The 27,514-nt window shown below is 41.1% G+C and overlaps 3 protein-coding genes across 9 annotated transcripts; 1 reads left to right on the top strand and 2 right to left on the bottom strand.

Annotated features, from left to right (window-relative positions):
• Positions 1-567: 567 nt before the first annotated feature.
• LOC139778919 (uncharacterized) lies at positions 568-6,047 on the bottom strand. Its single transcript, XM_071717058.1, has 7 exons — positions 5,777-6,047; positions 3,511-5,706; positions 3,260-3,419; positions 3,023-3,183; positions 2,726-2,933; positions 1,726-2,604; positions 568-1,642 (listed from the first exon to the last, which is right to left on the bottom strand). Exons 1-7 carry the CDS (start codon positions 5,858-5,860, stop codon positions 720-722), a joined length of 4,611 nt encoding a protein of 1,536 aa, XP_071573159.1. The 5' UTR covers positions 5,861-6,047; the 3' UTR covers positions 568-719.
• Positions 6,048-6,171: 124 nt separating this feature from the next.
• LOC139779033 (WD repeat-containing protein 89) lies at positions 6,172-8,601 on the top strand. Its single transcript, XM_071717233.1, has 7 exons — positions 6,172-6,438; positions 6,857-7,083; positions 7,177-7,511; positions 7,592-7,720; positions 7,807-7,901; positions 8,089-8,191; positions 8,266-8,601. Exons 1-7 carry the CDS (start codon positions 6,272-6,274, stop codon positions 8,410-8,412), a joined length of 1,203 nt encoding a protein of 400 aa, XP_071573334.1. The 5' UTR covers positions 6,172-6,271; the 3' UTR covers positions 8,413-8,601.
• On the bottom strand, positions 8,510-27,274 carry Cyst (rho guanine nucleotide exchange factor 18 cysts). 7 transcript variants are annotated; one of them, XM_071717073.1, is made up of 19 exons: positions 27,016-27,274; positions 26,473-26,616; positions 21,764-22,126; positions 21,048-21,499; positions 20,601-20,750; positions 20,327-20,511; positions 19,315-19,452; positions 18,716-18,791; positions 18,506-18,632; positions 18,208-18,403; positions 17,183-17,257; positions 15,677-15,733; positions 14,968-15,520; positions 14,662-14,891; positions 14,042-14,571; positions 13,759-13,958; positions 13,484-13,663; positions 12,702-13,420; positions 8,510-12,616 (listed from the first exon to the last, which is right to left on the bottom strand). In XM_071717073.1, the coding sequence occupies exons 2-19, from the start codon at positions 26,510-26,512 to the stop codon at positions 12,283-12,285; spliced, it is 4,605 nt and encodes a 1,534-aa protein (XP_071573174.1). In that variant the 5' UTR covers positions 26,513-26,616; positions 27,016-27,274; the 3' UTR covers positions 8,510-12,282. The 7 variants fall into 7 exon arrangements, with proteins under 7 accessions (XP_071573174.1, XP_071573171.1, XP_071573177.1 ...); XM_071717070.1 differs by having other exon boundaries at positions 26,473-26,593; XM_071717076.1 differs by having other exon boundaries at positions 17,183-17,245; positions 26,473-26,593.
• Positions 27,275-27,514: the final 240 nt, after the last annotated feature.

Here is a 27,514-nt window from a genome sequence, read left to right as displayed (position 1 = left end):
AGGAATGCGCATAAAGTAGAGGGGGTAATGTCATATCTACTCAATGAAGTCTGTATTGTTGAACTGGCTGCGCTAGTTCAGAGTTTATTTTTTTCCTTCCAATGTGGAGTAAAAAAGATGAACTCTGAACTAGTGCAGCCAGTTCAGCAATAAAAAACAGATCCAAGATGGCTATTATTGAAAACCGCCATTTTTTCCGCCAATTTTAAAGCAAATAATTTGATATCATTTTAAATCAATTAACATTTTATCATAAAGTTAGCACGTCTTATACCATGTCAAATCTACTATAATTAATATCTATGTTATTATATTAGAGACTTGTGTGATATTTATTTTAAGAATAATAAACATACAAGAATAAAAGCATAAAATATACTAAATATAGTGTCAACACATTTAAGTTCATAAAGTATTTGCATGAAACAAAATCAATGGTTATTTATTAAATATAATAAAAAAGAAGTTCAAACCCTGAATTTAATTTCCATCCATTCGAAATAATTTATAAGCGTGTAAACCCTACATTTTTTAAATAAAATATAATACAATAAGATGCATCTTCGATTATTTATAAAATGGACTTTTATTTAAAAATAATTATTTTATCATGCTATGGAATATATACGCAGTAGTCTTTTGTCAAAACTATCTGCATCTTACAAAATTCTATACAACAAATTACTACTATAGATGGTTTCTACATTAATACAACGTTTTTACAATGGTTTTTCTTTTTGGCACCTTCTGACACTGGATCTTGTCATTCTTGTCGGTCGTTCTTGACCGAGTTCTTCATCATTTAAAAGTATTTTGGGACATTTACTTCGTGCATTTTTAGGTTCATTCGCTGTGTCCGCGTTTTCTATAGTTTCTTTCAATGTTCTGGTCTTAAAGAATTTTCTTTCGTTATGTATTTCTGGAATCTTTTGGTTTTGTGATTTATTAACTTTTTCAGGTTTTTTTGTCAGCGTAGAAGAATCGTTATTTTCATTTGTCTTTTCTTTTATTGCCATGTTTTTCAGTAACTCTATGGCCTGATCTATATTTTTATTATAATCAGCGACTGTCAATTGCTTCGTATCTTTAACGCTTTTTCTTGTCTTTGATTTAATTTTGAGATTCCTTACATTTTCTACTAATTTATCAATATTTTCTGTCGTGGCAGGTAAATCAGTCTTGTCTACCAAGTTCATCAAACTCTTCGATATATCTGGAACTAAAGACGTCACTTTAATCATAATGTCTCTTGTTGATTTCTTTTGCGTACTGTTTCTATCTTCACTCGAATTTTCCAATTTCTTTGTCTCTTTCGACACAGAGTCTTCTATATTTAAACTAGCCACGTCATCCGCTAAGTCTTCCTCCAAAATTTTTCTTCTCACTAAATTTGTACGCGACTTGATTTTTCTATTCGAGTACGTAGCTGGTGGTGGTGACAAACTATCATCATCTTCATCATCGCTCCAAATCATATTAACTTTAGTTATCTTCAAAGCTACTGGGCTCTTTCTACGTCGAATTGAAGCAGGTTTCTTAGCACGTTGATTCTGAGCGGATGGCGTGACACAAATGATTGGATCAAACGAGATTTTTACGTGGTCACTTGTATCAATGTCATGTGGCTGCGGAACCATGAACTCTGCAACAAAGATTATCATATAAATATAAAGATCTTATCTGAAGTTTGTCTTGAAAAAAGGCCATGTGTTAAAAAGTACATACTTGAACTGAAGTCTGACGACTCTAAAACCGGTTCGAATTCATTGTCAATTGCTAATTCCTTAGCCATTTTATAGACGGGATGTCTCTCTAATGTATACTTGCGGCATATATTGATCGCTAAATTGGTAATATCAAACGCATCCTTTTGTCTCGATGGTACCTTTGTTTTCAGAAAGTAACAGAAATCGATCAATAACTGTATATAATCGATAATGTAGAAACGTATTTGCCAAGAAAATCGCTTCACACCGATTTCGTCACAAGGCCAGTTTTCAGGCAGAACTGATTTTTCTTCTTTAAATAGTTTCCGTCTTATTTCAAAAGCGCCGTGGAAGTGATCGAGCGCTGCCGCGGTGTGATCTTGCAAGGCATATAGCTGCGCTCTGATATAAGTGGTGGCAAATACCGTGTACTGATACGAAACGTTGCCGCATTTGTAGCAGTCGCAATCTGTATGCAATGTGAATTTCGGCAAGTCAAACACTTTCTTCCCGAGCACTGGAGAAGCGCCATACTGCGGCGTATCTCTGACAGGATCTCCGATCTTCGTGGGAGTCACTGCGAGATAAGTGAATGGTGTTTCAACGGACTTGGACTCCATCGACAACTGAAACGTCTCGATGTTCAACATGTGCTCGAGGCCCTGCAGCTTTACCTCGCAATCGTCCAGTTGTAAACGCGACAGATCAATATAACACAGCGATTTCAATAGTTCGGCAGTACGTAGCATCGCATTTAAGCTCTGTGCTGACTTTAAGAGTCGCACTAAATCCGGGCTAATACCACGAAAAGATAATAGACTGTTTATTCTTATGGACAAATTAACTCCAGTAGTAAAAAGTACATCGTAACTGAAAAGATATGTCACTTGATTTGTCCCTGAAACAGATCGCTTGTAAATAGTCGAATAATTTTACACATATATAAATTGATATTGAATTGTAGCTTTATATTAGGATTAAATAGAATAGAAAAGTGGCTTCATATAAACTATAATTACATTTTTTCGTCAACAGATCTTGATTTAAGCTCCTCGCTGTAAGCCGACTTTCCTCAATGTACAAGTTATAATCCTCAGGTTCCACAATATAAAAATGGATGTTGCGTATAATAACATCTAAACTTAACAGATACACGGATTTATTAGCAAGAAATGAAATTCCTGGAAGATTTCTAGCTTCGGTAAGTAATTGCTTAGCATCATCAAACTAAAAAAAAAATATATATATAACAGAAAATTTTATATATGTATTGTATATTAGATAAAATATTTGCGTGTTTTAGACTATTTTCTTACCTTTCCACATTCAAAATAGAGATCCGCTAAACTTATCCAAAATATAGCAATGGCACCAATTACATCCTCGTCCTTAGAATCTCTGCATTTTCTAACATATTCTTTAGCAGTAGTAATCCAATCATAATTGATTTGTCTCAATGATATACAACGACCTGTAACTGTAAAAGGATTTATATTAACTCATCCATAAAACATACTTTTTTCTTAATTATTATAACAAATAATTTAACATACTATAAATAATTGTATGATCGTTCATTTCTGATGCTAACTTATATGCCAATGTCCATACTTCAGCTTCGCAATCTTCATACCGATATAACCGGGCATATTCACCAGCTGTTATCAGCATGCGAAGTATAAGTTTAGGTTCCCAATCCTTGACAATTTCTTTCTATTGACAATAAAATAGTTTTATACGATTACTGAACTGCAAAGCTTTTAATAATAATAGCTTAATGCAATAAATACTCTCCATAACTTACAAAATAGTATTTAAACAGTTGTTTCCAATTCTTTAAACTCTTTTGTAGACACAACATAAGGTTGTTATCCTTTTTGACGTTTATCATAGTATAAGCAGGAACTACATTCGGAGATTTGGTTTCGGCTAGTTCTCGTAACTTGGGGGCGCATAGAGCAAATTTTGTATTTTCCATTTCCAAGTGAGTTTGCTTATTCATTATATGCAACTCCTCCACAAACATAAAAAGGCTTAAATTAGCTTTCAAGCACAGAACAGCCACAGAATTCGACTTATCTTGCTTCAAATCGCGTATAGCTTGCTCATGATATTTTAGAATAGAGCTGTCATATTTCAAACCTAAGAAATAATATCCTAATAACTGCACCGTGTGTGCATACTGATTACTTGGCTGTAGCTTCCCAAGTTTTTCCAGAACTGCAGCCACGCCATTTGTAAATGTGATCTGTTCCTCCAACAAAATTGTTGCTTCGCGCAAACACAAGGCAGTAAAGTCATATTTGGAAATATCGATTGAAAATCCCAGTTCATTCTTTATCTCGTCTTTATCATTTGTCAAGCACTTCAGCATAGTTAAGTTTGCAACTTCTTCGGGAGCATTTTTCTTGATATTTATCCATGTATGAAAAGCTTTTGTGTTCGACTGATTATAAGTTAACAGGGCATTCAATGCACACATAGTCATAGCTTTCCTATACATATTGTTTCTATAATGCACAACACTTAATCTGTGCAATGCAAAAGAAAGAATATTTTCAAGATTTTTGGAATTTTCAAGATCCATAGAGATTGATTCGATTCCTTCGAGCTGAAAGATACAAGTGCATAAGAAGGAAAAAAAAATCACGCTTTCCTCGTATACGTGTTCGGACAGTACGCCTATGTTATAAATTAAATTCCGACAAATATTCCACGATTGTGTCCAGCGCTTACATTCGCTTTCCTCCATTTCACGAATAATCAATTCAACGTTTTGCTCCAAGATTTTTCTAGTAAGAGCGCACACCTCTGCTGGCAAAGTTTTAACAGGATATTTACACACTAAACTGATGCATCTACATTTCATCGCTATAGCATTGTACAAATCCCTCTTAACTGTACACAGTTTGCCCAGGCACCACTTGCATTTGATCGACACTTGCTTGTTGTAAAACTCATCTGTATGTATATGTATGAATAAATTCATTAGTTTTAGGAAGATGCCAGTGTCAAGCAAACGATCGAGCATGTGCTTGTCAGTTTCCACACACTTTTCCCAGTAAGTGAACATGGGCTCAACTATCTCCATAATACTGATTGCATTCCACTTAAGACCTCCCTCATATCCGTACTTCTGCGCAATGTTTAAGTTATGATAAATAATATTTCCTATATTTTTGGCACTATCGACAAGATTTTCCATTGGCACTAAAAGACTCGTACACAAGCTTTGAAATTGTCGAAAGCACTGGCAGCATTCCTCGTCCTCCGCCAGAAGAGTCTCGAAATAACTACATAATTCATCTAACGTTTTTATTGCAGATTCAATACCAGTTGCATTAACTGTCCTACATATCACATGACATATGATGCAAAGTATACGACAATATATTATGTATTTCTCATCTTTGTCTAAATATAACTGCACCCCTGACAAGTACTCCAATATACATTTACAAAAGTCATCAAAATATTCCTTGTCTTTATCAATAGCTGATATTCTATCTAAATGTTTGCCCATCTCCACAATCAAATGCTTCGTATAATCTTTATATGCTATCTGCGTCATTTTCATTTCGTGCTTTATGACACTTTTCAGTTTATTATAACTCTCTACGTTCAAAGATTCATTCGTAAGAGTAAGATATATATTGTTAACTAAAACACGCCATAAGGACAACACTTTTATCAGAAGATTCCTGGTGTCGTCTTGAGGATCGTACAAATTGCCAGGTTGCAAATAACAACATATCTCCGCCGCGTCCTCGTGCAGATTAAAAGTAATTAAACAGTGAACAATTTTGAATAGAGCTTTGACAAAGTTGTTGTCATCAGGTACCTCGATCAATAATGAGCAAAGCAATTCAGCTAATTTGGCGATATCTCTCCCGGTCTCGCAGTTCTGCTTATTACATTTGTCCGCCACGCGACATAAGCGTAACAGCAATCTAAATATACCGTCGTTCAGCTTGCTGTCCGGTCGGACGCGGATAGTCATCTGAAAGATATGTCAACAATGAGACCGCGCTCGGAAATAAGGATATTATTTCTAACGGAAAAGAGCGTACCTGAACATCCTCCAACACCTCCCGCAGTTTCTCCGACTGTATCAGTTCCGTCCACGTAACAATTTTTGCCTGCATCCCGTCCATCTCTCGGAGCGTAAAATTGTCGGTTTCACTAAAATCCCACGTACTATACTCGCGTTATTATCGCGCAACGTTGCCCGTTTCGTCAGGAGTGATTTGAAATTTGTGACCTGCGTAACGTAAACACGGTACCCCTTTCCTTTCGCGGGTCTTCTGGGAGTTCTTCTACCTTCTACTGGCGTTGTCAGTTTAAAGGCCGGTGCTTATTGAACGCGTTATATATCGCGTCACGAGCGTCATGAATTTCATTGAAAACGTCACTTGAGAAGAGGAAGAAAGAGAGGGGCGTGCAATAACATCACTGAGCATCACCATCACCCTCATACTTCATGCCTTCATGCCGACGCCGCGCATGTTCGAGCTAACCTCAAACTCAGTCTCCCTTTCAACTTGGAACGCGCGAAACGGGAGAGTATGTCGAAAGTAATCGAATCCCTGACGAGGCTGAACGTCAAGAACGACGCAGGAACGCGCGGACAGGGCGACGAAATGGTCGGCAAGAAGGTCGAGCTGACGCTGTCGCTAGAAGAGACGGTGTCGCACGATCAGAACTACATCCTCTCCGTCTGTGGAACTCAAAGGCAAGTTCTATGTTTCCTTATGGAACATTTCCTGTCAGATCTGCGCAAAAATGTGACACATCACACATGTGCTTCAAATATGTTTCTGCTATTGCGCGAGAAACTAATCTATATCTTTTAATATACAGAACACTGTTGTGTTTGTATTCTATTTTTTTTTATTACAATATATATAAAATATAATTTTTTAAATTTGTTTTTTTTTTATCTAAATGTGTATGCCCAATAATATTTTCAGTAATTTTTACTGCTTACTAATATTTTTGTTTATATATTTTGGCAGTTTGGCAGTTTGGAATATCTACTTATTATTATATCTTATTATTATAACTTTGTACTTGACATGAAGTACTTGATATGATATTGTCCAACCACATGTATTAATTTTATTTTTATATAAATTGTTTGTTATATATAGTGAGCCAGAATTTACAATTGGAGCAGGACTATCGGACCATTCCTGCGTGATATATTCTGTTGGCGAGTCCACGAGCCGAACGATTACCCTGGACCATAATCAAGCACCCATCGTGGGAGTTAAGTTCAGTCCTACTTCTAAAAATATATTATATATCGCGACTAACGATGGGCTAATTACAGCATGTGATTTGCGTGCTAAAGGAAAGGTCGTGGCAGAATTCAAAGGTAACTGTCAGACTGTCAGTCCCAACGGTCCCAACGACCGTGAACATAATTTACTCATCGATAAAAATTCTAGTCATGTTTCGACATTTATAGATGGTACGGAAGATGGTAAAACAAAGCCTTTGGCTAGCTTTGACCTCAGCTGCGATGAAAGGCTCGTAGCCGGTGGGACGGAGCACACCAGTGGAGATGCGTTTATTCTATTTTGGGACATAAGGCAAAGTGGTTCAAAAATAGGAAATAAAAACAATCTCCTTGGTGGATATTGGGAATCGCATATGGATGACGTCACTTGTCTGACCTTTCATCCCACCAAGCGGAATGTTTTGGCATCGGGTAGCACTGACGGTCTGATGAATATATTCGACCTGATGCAATCCTCGGAAGATTTGGCCTTGACATCCTCGTTAAATACTGAGTCGTCAGTGGTGAGAAAATCACCTCTGTTGTTTTGTATAACGTGACAATATGAAGACTATCTTGGTAATCAAACAGCTTTTCTTTTTAGGACAGGCTAGGCTGGTTAACCGATGATTCTCTATGGTGTACGACACATACGCACAATTTGCAATTATGGGAATGCGAAGGTGCTTGTGCGTATGAAACATTCGAGCGCAGTCATTTAGCAGTATCGCGGGTATGCATGGTTTTTTTAATCATATCACTGTTTATCGTATATCACTTTTCTCAAAGAATAATCTTGAAGAATTCTATTTATTGCAGAAGGATGATCCTGATAATTGTTACTTAGTGAAATTCCACACCACAAATGTGTTTGGACAACCATTCCTGCTGGCGGGTTCTAGTACAGTTAAAGGGTATTAGTTTGAAATATATAATAAATGTACTTATACACTGTACAAAACAATTAGAATTTTTTTAGATTATTGGCATTTAGTTGATTGTATAGTATTACTGCAAGGAGTAATTTCTTATTTATTTTAAATGTATTAACATGGGATATAAAATTCCTTAATACAATATATAACGTTCGTATTTTTTCAGGGAAAATCTAAGATGTTTGAGTATTAGGGAGAATTGTTTGGAAACGTGTTACGAAATTATAGGGAACAAACAAATAGTACGGGACAGCTGGATGCATGAAAAGGTAAATTAGTAGATTAAGGAATTATTTCAACTTGGAGAATTATCGATAATAACCTCGTATTCTCGATTTTGCAGAGTGGTAGCTTGGTGACAGTCGGCGAGAAAGGCATTATCAACGTGTGGCGACAAGCGGAATCGCCGACACAGCGAGATTCGGATCATAAGTTGTTAACTAAAATTGGAAACGGCCGTGACCGGCATCACAGGATTAAACCCTATTAAAATAAGTATTTAGGAAAAATAATGTAAATTTGTTAATGCGGAAAAGTGTTTTTCAAAAATGTAATCGTGTCAGCGGAATTGGAACAGCGAACGTCGATTGAAATGTCATGATTGTATATTTCCCTCACATTCTTCTTTATTACAATAACAGTTTGTATGTACATTTATAATAAATAGGTATTATTTGTTTATGCGATTAATTATTTAACGGCGAGTCATATATTGATAAAAAAAATGCAGCCACGGGTTCCGTGGTATAAATGCTAAGGAATGTAAATCACATGTAACTGCGGATACATGGAATTCATAGACGTGGAAGAAAAGAACAAGACAGACCATAGGAGTTGCGCGTGACTCGCAAGGAAACGGATTTCCTTCTGTCACAGCGAGATTAAGATTAATAAAACAGGACGATTGGCAATCGTCAGAGGACTCGTGTCGGGTAATCAGTACTCGTGACAAAGAACAATCAACCAAATAACTCGATAATAACAATTGGATAGTAGTTTACAGTCTCTGCGTTTGAAAATCGTCAAAATTCAAGGAGACTCCTATTGCCGATCCGTGAGCGTATCAATAGCCAAACACACGCCCGCTTATTACACATTATGTAATATTATTACATTAACGATTCAAAAGACGATCGCAGTAGCGAGTATCACAATGATAACAGTAGATATAGTTTTAGAGCGAAACGGTAGTATAGGTACAGACTAAACGTACAAAAATACTTCCCATGAGCATCGGGGACGTAAAGATTCGCTAAAACGTGGAAAACCGCGTTACTGTAACTTCATTTATATATAATCTTTATAGATATATATAACCTTTATAGATATATATCCTTTCTCAAACTTTGCGTCGCCACGTGACGTTATACTACTAGAATAGAAAAAAACAAAAAGATACGAAACGCCACGAGACGCGCGTAGGCCGTCACGCTATTCCTCAGCTGTCGCCGATTTGATTCTTCGCGTGTTATCCCGCGGGATTGTGTGCGACTTCATTTATTTATTACAGGTATATCAGTCCGATCAGTCGACGGAGACGGGAAATTGCGGCATCTCATCGATCGCACACCGTGACAGTCAATTTGCTCCATTGCAGCATATTTTCCGAGACAGAGACTACGTTTACACAGCGGCTTATAATCCGGTTTGATAACTACCGTATACTATAATCGATCCAAAATTTGTCTTCTTTTCATTATGACGATCATTTAAATATAAACCTATTTTGATACTCTACACATTTGAATCAATCTTTGATGTGTATATATATATATATATCAAAGATTAATTCAAAGTTAGTGTGTATATGTATATGTGCATATATGTATATATATACGCACTAAAAGTTGTGGTTTAAGTAGCAAAAAAGGTTGATATCTAAATAATCATTACATGATCAAAGAAAGAAAAATTTGGGATTGGATGATATACGGCAGTTATTAAACCGGATTAAGCCGTTGTGTAAACAGTCATCGCGATTGTTTTCTCGAGTCGTACGGAAGTTACGTTTCGTCTAAAACCAATTTCTTTTTACGAATCTCCTTTGCCCGGCTAGTTACGCAGTAAATATATCGTCTGTATGCATATATGTACGCGATGAAGTCGAACACTCATCCACGGCACAGACGCTACAACCAGCTACAATCGCAAAATATCACCTCGCGAGCTTGTCACATGCTCGGCATCGCAGTAGATAGTAAATATATAGTAGTAGTAGACTTGTAATAAAGTCGCCTTATATCCTCTTTTTTTCCCCCTTTTTTTTTTCTTTTCCCTCGCGTAATTCGACATACCTTACGGAATACTTTTTTAAGATCTATTGTCACCGTGATTGATTGAGACGAACTTGCAGCATTATTACTTAAGTTTCCTTAACGAGGCTAATTCATTAGACGTTTCTTGTCCACCGTGCCTCAACGGCCCCTTCGCCTGTCTTTCAATCCGATCATATTGCACGCCAGTTTTATCTGTTAAGGAATGTTTATTTATATACGCACAGCATTATAACTATAATCGTTTACGAACCGAGTTCAGAAGTCCATAATTCAGAGACATTATTGACAATCATCACAACAATACGATATTATATATCATATATATATATATATATATAACACGGTTGTCGCAATTGTCCTTTCCGTTTTTGAATCTGAAAGCGCGTTTGATGCCGCGTCGCAACGACGAACTTCGTTAAGGTATGCTAAATACGTATTGCTTTTTTTTGCGATCTAACAGTAACAGTGGGTCGGTGATCCAACGTGCAGTATGACCGTACTATGATTCAGAGATTCCTCATCTTTCCTTCGGCACTCGAGAACGTCCTCATTCGTTGATAAGTGTGACGTACAAATAAAATACATTAGAAACGGTGCACGGGATGCAAGATCCGCGAGAACCGACGCGAAATATTCTCGCAACGAGCGGGACGGGAGTTCGTTACGATTCTCGTGTAACGGACTCCCTCTCGCTTCCGTGGGTATCATTTCGCGTGGGCTTGCGCGGGCTTTCATCATCGATCTTACACAATGCAATAAATAAAGTTACCTGTGGACAATAATACGAGGAGAAAGAACGCTCGACAAAGAACGACAATAATGGCAGTGAATAATCCCGAAACGAAATGCCAAGTATGAAATCCCTCCGCTACAATTCGTGGGGGAAGAGCCACACGGGTGTATCACGCGCGACACACCCACGTAAAAACAGAATCGTGCGTGTAAAGTAAATGTTTTGAAAACTGAAGTGTCATCGATTTTGACCAGCGGCTTGGCACACGTACTGATAATAATGACAATAATGCATAATTGTTAATGATAAATCCTATCTGTCGCTTTAGCACGTATTAAAATACTACAATAGTAATAAGAATAGCTACCGTAGATTCGCTCTATCATTCGTAACAGAGATTCGCTCGTGCATTCACAGAGATATAACTAGACGTGCGAGCGTGCGAGAAGAGTCGCATCGCACGTACATATGCACATACACGATTTGCCCTTTCATTCGTGCCCAATTATACACACACGCACACGTATGCTTATGAAAAAGTATATATATGTACACACATTCCTGTATATATGTATGTAACCGTAATATATATATATATATGTATTTATCTACCTTGCACTTCAGCAAGCAGCAACAGGTTTAAAAGATTCATCTAAAATCTTGTGTTTCTAAAACTGTCAGTCGGCTTGATAACGTAACGAGCAAGAATTCAACAAGATCGGCTGATCTGCTTTGCTAAGTCGGCCGTTAATACTCTTCTCTCTCTCTCTCTCTCTCTTTACTCCGCGAGCATCTCCGATCACTTTTAATAAAAATTGTTTTACTCTTAACGTATCCCTCTCGTCAAGGTAATAGTTTGGAGAGATTTGGCATAAAAATGATTATTGCCGTCAGTTGTAGCAGTTGGAACGTAACAAAGTATTATATCTTTTCTTTCTCCCAGCTACACCGAGATTAACTACTCGCATTTATTGACGATTGTGTGGGCAAGATCGAATATTGTATTACGCTACGACCTCGTCGTTAAAATAAATAGTCGTGCATCCTATCGTAAGACGATCAAACCCGTAGTGAGGAAAGGATGAGCGATAGAAGAAGAAAACGCGAAATGGTAAAAGATGAGACATTACGAAAGAGTGTATCTGCGAAGCGGCGAATAGATTGCATCATCGCGAAATATTTATGTCGAAAATCAAAAGGATTTAACGCGGCTGCGGGACTGGCTGCTCCTCGACTGATTTCGCGGTGACGGTGCCGGTGTCAAAGTTGGCGTAGTCGTACCGGTGGTGGCGGCGGCGGCGCTGGCGCGCGACGAACGCGACGAATGCTTGCGACCGAATCGAAAGAATCGTCAGAAGAAGATCACCTCCTCCTCCAACGGTGGTTGTTGTTGTTGTTGTTGCTGCTGCTGCTGCTGCGGCGGTGGAGGTTGCGGTTGCGGCTCCGCGTTTCGCTGCTGCTGATGCTGTTGTTGCTGCGCTTGCTGATGCGCATACGAGGTGTCGGGCGGTGAGCGAGTGATGCGAAGCGAACGATTCGACGAATGCGTGTTATTCCCGCAGATTCCGTGATGGTGACTGTTCCCGAGCTCTGGCGACGAGTATACGGATCCAGTGACGATCGCTGGGCTGCTGCCCGCCCTGGAGTGCCGATCCGGACTATTGTTGCTCGCGGTGCTACCGCTTCTGTCGTACGATAAAACACAGATTATTGCTTGTCGACTGAAAGATAAACGTTTGTGATGTTTAGGGTAGAATGAGCTGGCTCTACCTTGTGTTATTGTTACTTCCGCTGGCGAGCTTCAGCGGCAGCTGTTGTTTGATCGGCAAGTTACTCTGCACTTTCTGCTGATTTGTCGCACTGATCAGATTCAGAGGAATGCGTTTCGCGTCGGGTTGTGCCTTGCTGCGCGCGCTTTGCTGCATCGTTTCGGCGTTCTGTGTCAAGTGAGATAGGTGAATCATCGTCGAGCCGGTCGTGGAACTTCCGACCAGCGTTACGCCCTGTCGCTCCAATGCCTCGAGTCGTCGATACAACTGATCCCGTTGTTGCGTTACGTCCCGCTGCTCCGCGGCCAATTGCTCCCTCTGCCGCGCCAACTCGGCTCGTTCCTCTTCCAGCTGGGTCTTCTCCTGCTGAGATGCGGCGCGAAACGCCGCTTTTTCTCGACAAAGCTGATCCTGCAAGTTCCGCAGCTCTTCCAACTGACGATTCGGATTCGGTCGGCTATTGGACGACTTGCCCATACTGCCCTCCTTACATGCGGCCAGTTGCGCTTGCAGGCTGTCGATCGTTGTCATCTGATTACTTATTATACAGAGCAACGTATAAACGTGATGAGACAAACGTATCGCCGCCCACTGCTGATCCTTGCTTGTCTCCAATTCTTGGCCGTCCTTCTCGTCGGCAATTTCTTTAGGTAATTCACCGGGTTTCGGAACAGGGATCACAGTGTGCAACGTGTTCGAATCACGCAGCGGGTATCTCTCCTAAAAGCGTAGTAGATTATTTTTATACGGGGTTATTTTACACTTGCTTTCGTTTATACATACTTTATTGTGATCGAAACCAGCGAACGTTTCGGCCCTTCGAGGAACGCAAAGAGCAGGCGGAATGTAAGCTTCGCTGTGGCGTTCGCCGGCGGAGCTTAAGCTTCGCGATAGAGTACCGCCACCCGCGCTGAATGACAGTGAGCTAGCAAGACGTGTCGCTTCTTGCACGGCCACAACCACCTGCGTAAAACACAAAATTTATACGATTAAGCCGACGATTTATAAATTAGAATTCAATAGGTAATATATAATGTATAGTGGGATAGAATATTAACCTCTTGCCACAATTGAGTGGTATCAGTTCCTTCATTGTGCACCAATCGGGTGTAATCGGCACCTTCCTTCTCGTGCTTTTCAATTCTCTCATTATCGCTCTCGTTCCCGCAGACATTCGCCGCTTGTAAAAGCCGCATTTGCAAGTTGATCTTCTCCTCAAACAGCAACGCCTGCTCTGCATCTTTCTTTCGCAATTCGCCTGATGTAACACAATTTTTCATTTGAATACATTAGGAAGCGCAAAATAATATTAGAAGTTGAAAAAAAGCTAAAGGAACATACCGACAATTCTAATTATATTTGACTCCTTAACTTTGGCAATACGCTGCTTCTCTTCGATGGAGATCAGCGAAATCGAGGAGGAGCGAGTGTCTCGCAACTCGTTACTATTTTCAGTCACCGTGTCGGCCTCGTTTTCAGGATCTTGCGGGCAGGTCTCGACCGCTGATCGAATAGCCCGTATCCATAATTGTTTGTCCTTTGGCTTCTGAATTTTTAGCTCGAACATTTCCGGTTCGGCTGGATTACTGCTTATCAGGTAAATGCTAGATTCTTGACGGGCCTTTTCGCGAACCAGCAGCTTCTGCAGCGATACTATACCCGCTTTATTGTCAGGCACGAAGAACGCGTATTTCTGATCTCTCTCAGCCAAGAAAAACAATATATCTGAGAGAACGACCACTACAATGGCAGTCATTTTGCCACGACCTTGCATTAAGTATGCAGTGCCCTCGAACTTCAGGATTCTGTTAATTATATCCGACTTTTTGAATTTGGCACCACGATACGTCGCGAATGACTTCGCGTCGATCCTGTAAAAACATTGTTATTTAAGTTCCGAAAAAAATAACGACGCGAAGAAACGTAATAAAAAAAAGGAAAAAAGAAAAATCGAAACTTACTTATTGTATATTTCTAATTTTCTATCTTCTCGCTCTTTGTCGGCTACACAGGCATCTACATCAGCTAAAATCTCTTTAACAAGGACCAGTGCTTTACGTAAGTCTTCACCTTCATCTTGTGTAACGCCGGTTTTGATGAGCGGCTCGATCAGCAACGGATACTTCGTCAAACGTTGAGTAACAAAGAGTATACATTCAGGTATACCTTTCTTTTTCAACAAAGGATTCGTCTGAGGGCACATATTATTCCACTTTACTGAACCGTACCGTTCGAGCCTACATCGTTTGCTCGTTATTAAAACATACCTGACAGTGGCGAACAAAACGGGCGAAGCGAGGATCGTTACGCAAGTAATACTTGTACGCTTCAACGGCGTCCCGATGACGACTACAGAATTCCCCATACGCACTCTTCATGCGTTGTGCGTTATCGCTCGAGAATTGCTCGACTAGAATGTCGGCGATCGTGGAGACCACGGGATTAGCATTCTGTCGTTTCCACAGCTTCTGCAGAAACCGTAAATGGATGTCGATCAGATCCCGTAGTCGGGGAAACATGCGCTCGAGATCCGGCTGACCTAGACGAAAGTGTCGTCGCAGTCCTTCCGCAAAGATCTTCTCCATGGCGAGCAATACCAAACAATGGTGCTTCTCCGTCAGCACGAATTCGTATATATGTTCCTGCCTCTTCACCTCGCGCTCGCAATGATCGACGAGACGTAACGCAATGTTACGTCCGATCGCGGAGCTCCAAGAATCGGGCTCCTCCTTTCCCAACGTTAGCTCGGGATCTATCTCCTCGAGATCTGCCACTGTGAACTGATGAACATCGTCCCCAAAGTCAAATTCTTCCCATCCGCTGAAATAAAGGAAAAATCAGCTTATTAATTTTCTTTTCATTAGTTTATTGTTCATTACAGCGTTACGGTACACCGGGTGCCTTGATTAAAATTTACGGATTGAAGTTTATTATAACATCTAAGAAAAAGAAAAGAGAAAAGATATATTTACAAACCTGGGAAGATCACGATGTTGCCCGCCCTCGGCATCTTTTTCTTCGTTTATCGTTTGACTGAAAGAAAGATATAGCTTTGTTTCATAAAGCACGATTTACGATTAAAGAAGAAAAGTGTCACTCTTTCCTAAATGACGCACACAATGTTAGGACGAACTCCAGCTTGAAAGACTCTTGAAATTAATGTACTGATTGGGAGATGCCGGCCTTTTAAGAAGACTGGTGAATTATACATCTTAAAAATATTTTTTTCCGTACGATCCTTTCTATACAAACCTTGCAGATGATATTTGATATCTTCATTTAAGCATGTATAAACCTTCGTCTAATTTTCATTATAGTGTCAATGTATATCCGATATATTATTGAACTATGATATATTATTGACTTACTGTCGTAACAATCAATTCCGCTCTCATCGCAATGTATAGTCAATAAAACTAGTGATCTAAGATAAATTCAGAGATATTAAAAGTCTTTGATATTAATAGCAAAAAGCCATTCGCAGAGATGAACAATAATCTGCAAGAGCCGGAAACTTCGAATTTAGGTCGGGTGGGACATGCGTCATAGAGGCAACTACTTGCTTTCTTTCCGTTCCTATCTTGTCCTCCGGTTTGCTTAAATTTTTTCAGCGATCGAGAACACGGATTCACGCATAAGACGCATTACGGGAGACTCGAAGAACAGCACCCGTTTTATATTCTCGTTAGACCGTAATCGATCCCGACCCGACCCAAAAACTGACTTGACAAACTACTTTGAAAACGTGACTGTATACATATGAAAGTTCGGATACGAAATCTCGTGACACATTGAGAAACGTGGGAACAATGAGAGAAAAAAACGTGACAAACTATCGTTGACAGGGCAAGTTGTAAAGTAGAAAGGAGAGATATAGAAACTGGTAACATGTCATGAGCATGTATCTACTGTGATATTATATTGTCCGGTGTGTATATATTTATCGTGAAGAAATTACCTTACGAATTAACACTCGTGAACTTATGCGCTATAATTTAGGCGAAGATTACAGCGAGAAGAGATAACACAAAATATATCATTGGATGGACACAAATCATAGAAGCAAGCACAAGATCAGAAGCACAGGCAGGGCAAGATGATGTCTCTTTCAGATTATACAAGACGAGACGGCAGAATTCGAATTTGCCGTTCGCTGAACATGTGCACGTATGTGTATGTGTGTTGTGTAGTATGTGGTGTGCGAGAAAAGAATCGAGGAACGAGAAACGCGCGCCTTCCTATCAGACGCGTGTAAAGCTGAATTCAGATTAAGCAAAAGATTGCGAACAAATGCGAACAAACGACTCGCTCCAATCAGTGCGAACGGTGCCGCCAGTATATGAAAGCAAGCTGTTCATTCGTGTTTGTTCGTGCTCGTTTACTTGGCCCGAATACAGCTTGAGATAGTACACGAACAGAAACGAACGAAACGAACGCTTTCGACAGAATACAGGAGGAACACATCAGATATCAGAGACTTACTTGACTCCAAGCTTAGTGGCGACTCGCCGCCAAGGGCTGTAGCTTGACACGGTTTTCTTGTGGCTGTTAATTTCCCTTTAATCGTCGTACAATCGATCGGTTTGCACGTAGTTGCACGAGAGGGAATGCACGGGAGAAGGAGAAAGCACACACTGCATTAGGGCAACTTCATTTTGCCTGTCAGGCCGTTTTTCCTTCATTTCCTTCATTTTTCTTGCGCTAAGTCTTTCTTTTACGCTTGTCGACTTTTTATGTCGAAACTTATCTTAACGAATCGTTCCCCACACGCAAGAGTTTTCTATTCATTAATAAAATAGCTTTGTCCTTTTCTTTAAAAAAAATCGACGGAATAAAATTAAAATTCAGAATCGAATGACTCTCGGAGTTACGTCAATGTGTTTGATAACTTCTCGTTACGACGCAATTACCGATAACATCAGCCGTTAGTATCTACTATCTTTGTAGCTTGTGTATGTAATAATAGTAAACCGAAAGCTAGCTGAGGTAGTCTGAGCATGGTATATTTTGTACAAAGTAATACGCATAATATGTAAAAACGATATTATATCAATTAAAATGTAGCGGCGCGATGCTGAACGCGCTAAAGCTTGCCGTACTATTAATATTGCTAAACTGCGAAATTAACCAGAAATAATAAGCTTCTGAGCCAGCCAAAACCTCGGAGTAATAAACAAATATACAATTTTTGTTTAGTTTAAGGTTTTTCACAATCTCGCTTTGTACTATTTATATGTGTTAGATACAAAAAATATTTCTTTACTTAATAAATTATTGAATCTTCTTTCTTATCTAAATATATGTTTTAAAATAAGACAATAAATTCTAATCTTGCCAATCAAATTAAGCCTGATTTGAGTTACTCATTAATCATTTCGCAAAAGAAGTTCGTTATAAACTCCGAGTTTCGGCCCAGCCATGCCATTTGCGTGCGAATCTTGAACCACAGATACGCAGATCCAATGCAAAAAAAAAATGAATATTTTTTGTCAATATGAACTTGTTACCTTCCGCTTCCGGATGATGCCGGTAAAGGCAGCGACGTCGTGGAACCCCGTTTGTTGACGCTGCTGTTACTCGACATTGTGGAAACGTTAGATGAAGACTTTGCTGCGGATTTTCCGGAGTGATGTTTGGACTTGATGCACTCCAGCACTAATTGATCCTTACATCCCTGACTTTGATGAACCGACGCTCCGCAATCTGATTTTATAAAAATTAAGCGAAGTGTAATTTTACGAAAGTTAATTATAACATTTACGGCAATCGCGAAAGTCGTTTAACTTAATATAACGGTTCTCTTACTGTCGCAGTGAAGGAGCGGTTTATTCGTCGAATGTTTCATACAAACATCACATAATAAGCTTCCCTGAGTTCCCACCGTCGTCGTTACCCACTGATGCTGTTGACTAGTCTTCTTCCCGCTTTTATCCTGAAATAAGATTAAAGCACGATTCGATCGAGAACGGCTTTATCGGATGTATCAAGCAATCACATTTTAGATTATTGACTTACCTTCTTTTTGCGGAAGAAAATAGAACCGCGCTTTCTTCTAGTCTTTTCGGAATGATGATCATCGTATGCAGTGCCACTGAAAAATCAGCATATATACCAACATTGTTCGAGTCTAAATTTGGCATGGATATTTAAAATTGTATTTTGTAGATGATCAGCAGTGCAACTATGGAAGCGTTTCGATCTATTCATAGCTTATTGCGAGAGATAAAAGTATGCGTGTAATTTCTGTAAATGTGTGCAGAGCTACGTGTTTTAAAATGTGTCGCATGCACAACCACGTGACATAGTAATTTTCGTTGTGATATATTCGGTAATTTTTGTTCAACGAGTCTTAAGTAACATTAAACTGCCTGCACATATATTTTTAATTAATACCTAAAGAGAAATGTGAGTTATTCCAAACAAATTAATGTATATGAGTCTATCTGACTGATTTAATTTTGCAGTTGTAATGTAACTACAGACTATTTGTGGCTACAGAATCGATCGTCGAGTAAACCGGTACAAACCATTCCCATCAGTGACGTTAAAAGGTTTTCGCAGTATCATAAATAATCCGGTTAAATATGAAGGACTTGAGGCATTGGGGTACTCACTCGGTCAAAAGCTCGTCAAGGGATATTTGAACACTCGGAGTACCCTCCCGGTCTTCATGGAATTCGTGGCTGTGTGGTGTATGAAGATCTTCGGTTTCTGTCTCACTCCCACTACCCTTTTCGTTTCTTTCACGACGGCTGTTTTTCATGCAGGATTGTAGCAAATTTTCAAGTACAAACACAAACTAAGCAACTATCGTGTATAATGGATAATTGTAGTTCAGATATTCTCAGATGATCCGATGCAAAAATGCACATCGATAATATTTGAAATAATAAACTGCTCGCGTTTAGAAAAACAGTTATGTGATTGGCAGAAGTGATCGATGAAATGTGAATAAATTAAGCCTTCAAATCAATAGCAGATATGCAATGTTATTAACTATTTTGGTCTCGTATAAAATAAAAGCAAGATATTAGTTATAGGTACTTGTCGTCAATAACTGATAATGTAAGCCGCGATACTCTTTGGACAAAATATGTATTAAACTATGTTGAATTGTTACCATAAGATAATAATCTGATGACTTTTTCTTGTATGTTTTATGTGACTTGTAATATAATAATACGCGAGCAGTTATAATAAGATAAGCTAAAAGATCTATATAATGCAGAATGTTTCAGGCACTTATGAATGTAGACATCTCTGAGATTTAATCTACTAAGTTATCAAGTGTTCATGCATAAGTACGTCTGCGTCTGATTTTCGAAATAAGTTTCTACTTGTGCGGAAAATTGAAAAATCGACAAGATGTAAATATATACGCGTGAAAGTGCACATGCATGGGTGCCTGCGCACACATGAACGTACACGGCACAAGATATGTATGTGCATAGCTTTTTGTGTGCTAATTTATAACGAGATCGCAAGCTAGATTATGACTGTGTGCGTTCGAAAGTAAGTAACGTTCCTACATCGAAAACATCAGGAAATAATAAGTATAAGTATTTGCTCCTTCATTATCGTTGATCTAGCTGTGCGATCTTCATCAATGATTCGTAATGGACTTACGCTGCAAGTGAAGGTGTCGTTCGAGTTCCGGTTTCGTTTAAATGCGCGTGAACTTGCGGTGTAACGATCGAGGGCGTTGATATAGATTTCTGAAGTGGTAAACGCGAAGTCAGTCCTGGCATTAGACTGCTACTTTCTGCTAATCTCTGACTACCCCTCTTTGTGACTATCTTCTGATATTCATTCTGTCAAAGAAAAATTTGTTATGTTTATACTTCGTCCCTGCGTGCATGTCAAGAGAAGAAATTATCTCTTGAAGAATCACGGAAATTACCTGTAAAAGATCAGCTTCGTTCAGCGAGTGCGTGCTCGTTTGCGACCTGCATGCCCGATTGCTTACGCTTGCGGATCCGCTACATGGTTTTCCATCTAATTCTAGCTCGTTTTCGCTGTCTAGGCTACTTAAACTAATGCTGCGTTGTCGCTGAAACGAGTAAACGAGTACGTCGTGATTGCGTAGTGAGCGGCATTTAGCGATGGCTTCAACGAGAAGCGCAATGCGTTAAGGCAACAAAGCAAGTCAGAACCATGCCACCATCGTAAAGCAAATAAGAGTGTGATTATTACCGGGCATTTGAGACCGATATAATTTCGATGAGTTCAGATTTCGATGCTACACAGACACAAAAGAATATCTATATTTACATTTTTTGATAATGGAAACAAAATAATAATATTCTTGCGTAGCATCAAAATCCGCGGCATCGAAACATGAACTCACCGAGATAGAATCATGCCCTGGTTTCAACAAGTAACGGGCAATATTAACCATATTTTGGGCTTGCAGATGATTCTGTCCGGAGTACCGGCGGCGGCCGCGTCGGCTCTCCTCCAGATCCTCCAGATCTCCGGTCCAGCTGCGTCTTCGATCTATACCTTGCGCCTGTTGCGAGCGGGTATGACTACTCGCTGACGGGAAATGCGTCGGGGAGCTGTTTGTGGAGCAATTGCCGAGGAGAAGGTCTGGGTCAGAACCGGTGTCGTGGTGATGATGATTGCCGGAACGAGACGCGAGCTCGGCCGAAGCCAGCGGGCACAGGGACGGGCAGGAGGAGGTCAATCTTTGTGGAGCGTCGTTGGAGGCGCGAATGTGGCATCCCAGAGTGCCTAGTGTCAAGTCTCGCATACGCTGGATGCAGTCGTGAATCTCGTGCAGTTGTTGCAAATTCTCCTCTGCAAGAAAACAAACGTTGCTCATAAATAGTTCTATCAAATTTTAAAAAATTAAACGTTAATTAATTTTTAAATCATATTTTTTAACTTGTTTATGTAGTTTTGATGTTTATTTTAATTTTATGAATCAATGCATCTTGATATTATTTTCTTATGCAAATTCAAATATTGTGAGTCACCACGCGCTAAAAAAATAAAACAAGAATCGTATATAGATTGGTATCTAAGACTTCAACCGTGTGAAACAAGAGAGCCAATCGTTACCTAGAACCGGATAATTTTTGGCCACACCGGGCGAATGAGGCGTGACGCTAATGATGGGCACTAAAGGATTAGGCTGGGCTTGTATATTAGTGCCGAGTGCGAGTAACGGGTGGTGTTGCTGCTGCTGTTGCTGCTGCTGGTGGTGCTGCTGCTCGTCGCCGCTTTCGGACATGGTGATCGGTGCTTTGTCGGTATTGTCTTTGGTGTTGTAGCCGGTCTCCGTGATTATGCCGCCGTGTAAACTCAGGCCGCGTAGATCCCCATTAATGATAGGCAGCACGCGATCGCAGTCGGAGTGCGATGAGCCAAGGTAATCAGTTATTACATCTTCCTCGCTGTCCTCGCCGCTGTTCGGACACTCGTCTGCAAACATACGATCGTCGCGCCCGTATCACAACAGGTGTCGAAAAATCGGGAATCGACATCGTCATCACCACACTCCATTCCTTCAACTACTGTTAATTCAACACTATGCTACAAGAAGAACCCTAGATTACCAAGTACATCTTCCCCCGCTCTATTTCAAAACATCCAGCAACGAGAGACAAAAAAAGTTGTGTTTTTCGCTGCTCGATTGCGAAAGCAGTGATGGAGAGAGGTGGTGTAAAAAGTGCGCAAAGTAGTTTATTGGCGGTGTCCTCGTGTGGCGATACGGAGCACAGAGAGCCGGAGCTGGAGGGAGTTCGAAAAGCGCGATACCGGAAAACCGATACCGAAACGTCCTCCTCGCGCCGCCTCTCTATTGACTCGCGGGACTGGGAACAAACGAGCGACTCCGCGACAATCGTGCCGGCCCCCGCGACGGCCTCATCTCTCGGACTTTACTCCGCGAGCGGAGTACCGCATAAAGGCATATTCAGTGGAAATCAGGTCAGATTGTGCATTCCGCCGACGACAACTCGCATCCGCGTTTCTCGCTTAAGTACGCGGACGGGATAACGTAACGGCGCCCGGGAGGACCGTCTCGATCCCTACGATGTGTCCGTCGGGACGAGTTCTCCGATTGATAACATCGTCAAGTACGTTAAGGTCAAACCGGATTCCGAATCGGGCACCGCGAACGCAAGTTGAATTTTTAAGGATCTCACGATCTCACAGCGACGCGTGGAAACGAAAGCGACGAGGGAATGAGAGTCGAAGCGGGCAAAGAATGACGAAGAGGTCCTTTCTCGTTTCGTGCGTCAGACAGCTCGTTCTCCGAGTCGAATTGTACTCGAACAATTTGGCATTATCTCGTTCGTGAGAAAGAAAACCGGAGAATCGTAATTCCATACGTAACGTTGTGCTGCGGTAAGGCACTAAGGGTATCAACTATCAACTGGTTCGACTCGTGCCGCGCTACCGCGATTCTGCATCCCAATTTCGCCGTAATTTCGCGACGTTAATGATGCCGACGTCTTTTACGCGCGACCGGTACGCCAGTCATTCGCGTAGGATTTCTCACGAATCGTTGGTCTGTAATCGAGATCACGCAGCCCGCGCGTGCGATCCAATCCAAATTTTTCCCAGAAAGAGGTCCTCTTCGCGATCTTCTCTCCAGAAACAACGATATAACGGTTCGGATTTCACCGCCGCCCTGACGAATTTATCATTGTCCTTGAATGGGATGATGGGTGCGAGGAGAGCACGAGATAGCGTACCGTGGCCGAGCACTTTTCCGGGTAGAAAGGGGCTGACAGACTGTTGCTTTTCCCCCTGTGTAGCTCCCGGAGCGCGAATTGATCCGCTGGTCCGTGCGCGTCACCCCGCTGCCTCCGTACACCCCCGCGACCCTGTAACCCGCCGCCGCCACCACCGCCACCACCGCCACCGCCAACCTTCAACTCGCCGCTCTGTCTCCTCCACCAGCGCTACTACCACCACCACTGCCGCCGCCGGCATCAGCAGCAGCGTGTGTTTGTTAGATTTGTATCTTTCCACCCTGGAGCGTGTCGCGAAGTGGCCCGATATAAATCTTTAGCTGCCAGCTGCCTCCAGATATCTCCCACATGCGGCTTTTCACGCGCGTTCCTGCAGATAATCTTCCGCACTCGGAAATTTTACCGGATCTCCTCTCTTTTGGCAACTGTTGAGAATTTAAAACACTGAGTATCTTTGTAAGTAACAACACTGATGATTTTATCAGTATTGATTAACTTGGATTTAAATTCACTTTTTACTTTCTAAGAATAGACGTAGAACTAATTAAGTAAAGATTACGATCAATTGATATTAACACAAAGGGGCAATATATTTCCGATTAAGATTCCGTTAAAATAGAGTAGACAAGACTCTATGTAGACAAAACTAAAGAATATTATTTTGCTTTCTACTTGCAGTATAAATCTGAATTCATTAGAGTTCACCAATCTTCAATTGCTTATAAATTAAATCTCATAAAAACTGGTGCTTTAATAATGAAACAATGGTCACATTTTTATAGCTTTTTATAGAAACTATGCTATATCTCTTTGAATTTGATCACTTTGCCACGTGCAAATTCATCTATATAAAACAATTGCAATAAAAAAGTAATAATAAAAAAAGTAATTATTACGTATTATTTGATAACGAAAAAATCGTATATTTATATTCTTTCTTTCAACAGCCTTTTATATATCTCTAGATAACTGCAGATAACTGATACGAGATACTATCGAAATTTGATTAGGCTTTCTTCGTTTCGCAGTTTCTTTTAAATATCTTTTATATTACAGTCATATTAAAATAAAGTCTGCTTGAAATTAACATTTCAATTTACGTTCTAAATTTATCGCTAAATGCGAAACACGTGTCTCGCACTTAGATACAATAAATAATTAAATACTTCAATTTACTTTTCAATAACTTCCCCTCTCTGTTTCATTATCCTCTTGAATGCGCTCTTCGCATCTCGCCTCTTCGCTCGACAATTTCCTCTCAATCTTTTTACCGCGGAAAGATTTTGCCGTGGTAGTAATTGGCGTTACAAACAACAACCCTTCGACAACGACGGCATCGGTTACCAGGGGGATGTCTGGAGAGAGAGAGAGAGAGAGAGAGATACGTGATTGTGTCGCTCCAGCTGGCATTTGAATGTAGGCCGCGGTGACTCCGAGTCGATATTATCGGCGTTATTTAATATTCCGGCAGTAATGATTTTCGCTGGGGTAGCCCGTAACGATCGCTCCTTCATCGTGAGAATGTACGATACAGCGATACTTTGTTGGCCTGCACGCGGAAACCTTACGGGGTACTCGCGATAATTATTTTGCGGGTGACGTTGCACGGAATTCTGTGCTCTCCAAGAAATAACGGTCGCACGGATTTTCTCGATTCCGGAGAAAGTTTCGGCATCTCGTGGCTCTCAAGTAGCATCGCAACGCGTTCGCATTTCTCTTCGTCTGTTTTCTCTCTCTCTCCGTCTCTAATTCTTCTCTTCTTCGCGTGCGAATTGGCAAGTAATCGATCGCGCTGCGGAAAAACTAACTGTATTACTTTCGTTCCGGTGTAAGTACGTCGAGCGCGGAATTGGTACTGTTTTGCCGTTATCAGATATACTCACGGAATTGAATTTTCGTTTAACAGGATATCACTGTAAACGCTTTACCTACACCTTTATAACGTTAATCTCATCGCTTTAACGAGGCTAAACGCCGATGGGAATTCCCAAATTAGGATCCCTCAGCAGGATGCTGACTCTGCTCAGACGTGCCGGAGCATAATATGGACGATACAATTAAGAAAGAAACGAATTTTCTGCCGCAGCTGTATAAACAATCTCTAAAATAAAATTAAAAAAAATAAACCCTTCACATAAAGACGCATGCTGATTAGTGGCGTGCGAACATATTTAATTACAGTTAATAACAATCCCTTGTATATGTAAAATATTGTTTTTCTCAATTTAGACGATATATCTTTCTAAATATTTATCACGAGATTAAAAAATAACAAAATCGATATACCGTGTGCATTTCATGCATTTTAAAATATACCGAGTGCTTCTCTCTCTCTCTTTCTCCTCTCTTCCTTCACATGGTATTGATTACCTCAAGAATATTCTTTTGTTTCTGTTCCGACATAAATAGCAATGATAGATATATATGCATCACATAAGACACATCGAGCTTACTGGTATGTAAAATGCATCTCACTCCGATACACATTGCGATAACATCAATTCTTTTATGCGGTGCTCATTATATAACAGAAGCTTCGCCAATTTATTTTCCAAGATAAAATAAAATAAAATAACTAGTGGTTTCTTTATCTACTTCCTTTCCATTTAATAATATTAATTTATTCCTCGCAAAAGTCGTTTTAACGAAGGTCGTTGCACACGTTACATTTTAAGCCTATGATGCAAAAATTGCTAGATTATCCTTATCAGAGTTTGAAATATAAACTGCTAGAAACTTAAGGTAATTAAGTAAATATTTTTCTCCTCCATATGTCAGATCCCGAGGGAGACATTCCGACAAATTTTCTCGACTCTTTGACGCACAACCAATTGCGTTCTCTGGAACTACTTTAATATTATAAAGTTCATACGTTTCAATATGTTTTTTGTGCATGCATTGTACGTCAGTTAATAATACGTGCATACAAGTATAAATAAGCCTGGCTTTGCGGCACTGAGCGGCACGCCGCGTACCTTACGCCCGCGAGCAACCTACGCCTACACAACAAACAGCCGTCCACGCACCTTCCTGCGTGACAGACGGAGAGAAAGCCGCGAGGCGACTCACCGGAGGAAAACGGGGCGAGCACCTCCTGCCGCTTCTCCATCGTTTCTCGCGTCCCTGCGTCCCTCTCGGGGGCCGTATCCTCGCGCGGCCGCACCTCGCTCTTCTCGAAACACTGCACGGACTGCAACAGTCGAAAAGTTCGGCCTGAGAAACGCGTGGCGACGAGCCGTAGCCGCTGCACGCTGGGTCGAGATTGAAGAAGCGCGCGACGGCGACGGGGCGCTCATTCGGGGAGCTCCGTGGGTACCCGCGGCGGCGACGCGGTTCTCCTCTTCCGTGTTTCTCTCGCGATCTGCAATTGCGAGAGATCTGCCCGCGTCTCGGGATCGAAATAACTCCCCGGAGGAATTCAAAAAGACAAAGGAAGAATTTTATTCGCGGGCAGACAGACGCTCGCTCGGGCGCTCACTCGCTTGCGCGCGCGCGCACCTCGTCGCACTTTGTGCGCGCTAAGTATTGACAGGTGGATCGCGGGCGATCCACCGTCTCGATCCCGCGTCTCCTCCGACACCCACGCGGCTCCCGCACCCGCGGGATACGTACCCAAGTACGCCCTTTATCCCGCGATAGCCATTTAGCGTCGCGCACGTCGGCGTCCCCGGGGCGCGTCTCTGTCTCCGGGCACGGCGGGGCTCGTTCGGGTTGCGCGGGGTAACGCAGTCTCGCGTCGGCACTCGGCAGGCCCACCGTCAGGCGTCAGCGCGACACGGTCAAAGGCACGTCGACCATCTTGTACTGGCCGCAGTGCCGTGTCGCGTCACCGCCGTCGCCCTCGGCGTTCTCGGCGTTCTCGGCGGGCGCTCCGGAACTCCGGACACCGGGCCCTGGGGACGACGACGAATGGAGATGAAATTTCACAAATAATGGTGATTAAAAGCTACTGATGAGCTTCCAATCGAATTGGTTCTCGATCTCACTTGGGGGACGGTATTTATACTACTACAGAAAAGCAGGAATGACAATTGGGTAAACAATGGTGGAAGAATCGGATCGTTGGAAAAATGACTTCTCGAATTGAACGCATACCTGTTGCGCCTCGTTT

The sequence above is a fragment of the Temnothorax nylanderi genome, unplaced genomic scaffold (genome assembly GCF_030848795.1).
Source record: "Temnothorax nylanderi isolate EJ_2023f unplaced genomic scaffold, tnyl_v1.0 TNYL_tig0006_pilon, whole genome shotgun sequence".
NCBI classification, from domain to species: Eukaryota; Metazoa; Arthropoda; class Insecta; order Hymenoptera; family Formicidae; genus Temnothorax; species Temnothorax nylanderi.
The sequence above is the reverse complement of the archived record's forward strand: the minus strand, read 5'-3'. Positions and strand labels throughout refer to the sequence as shown.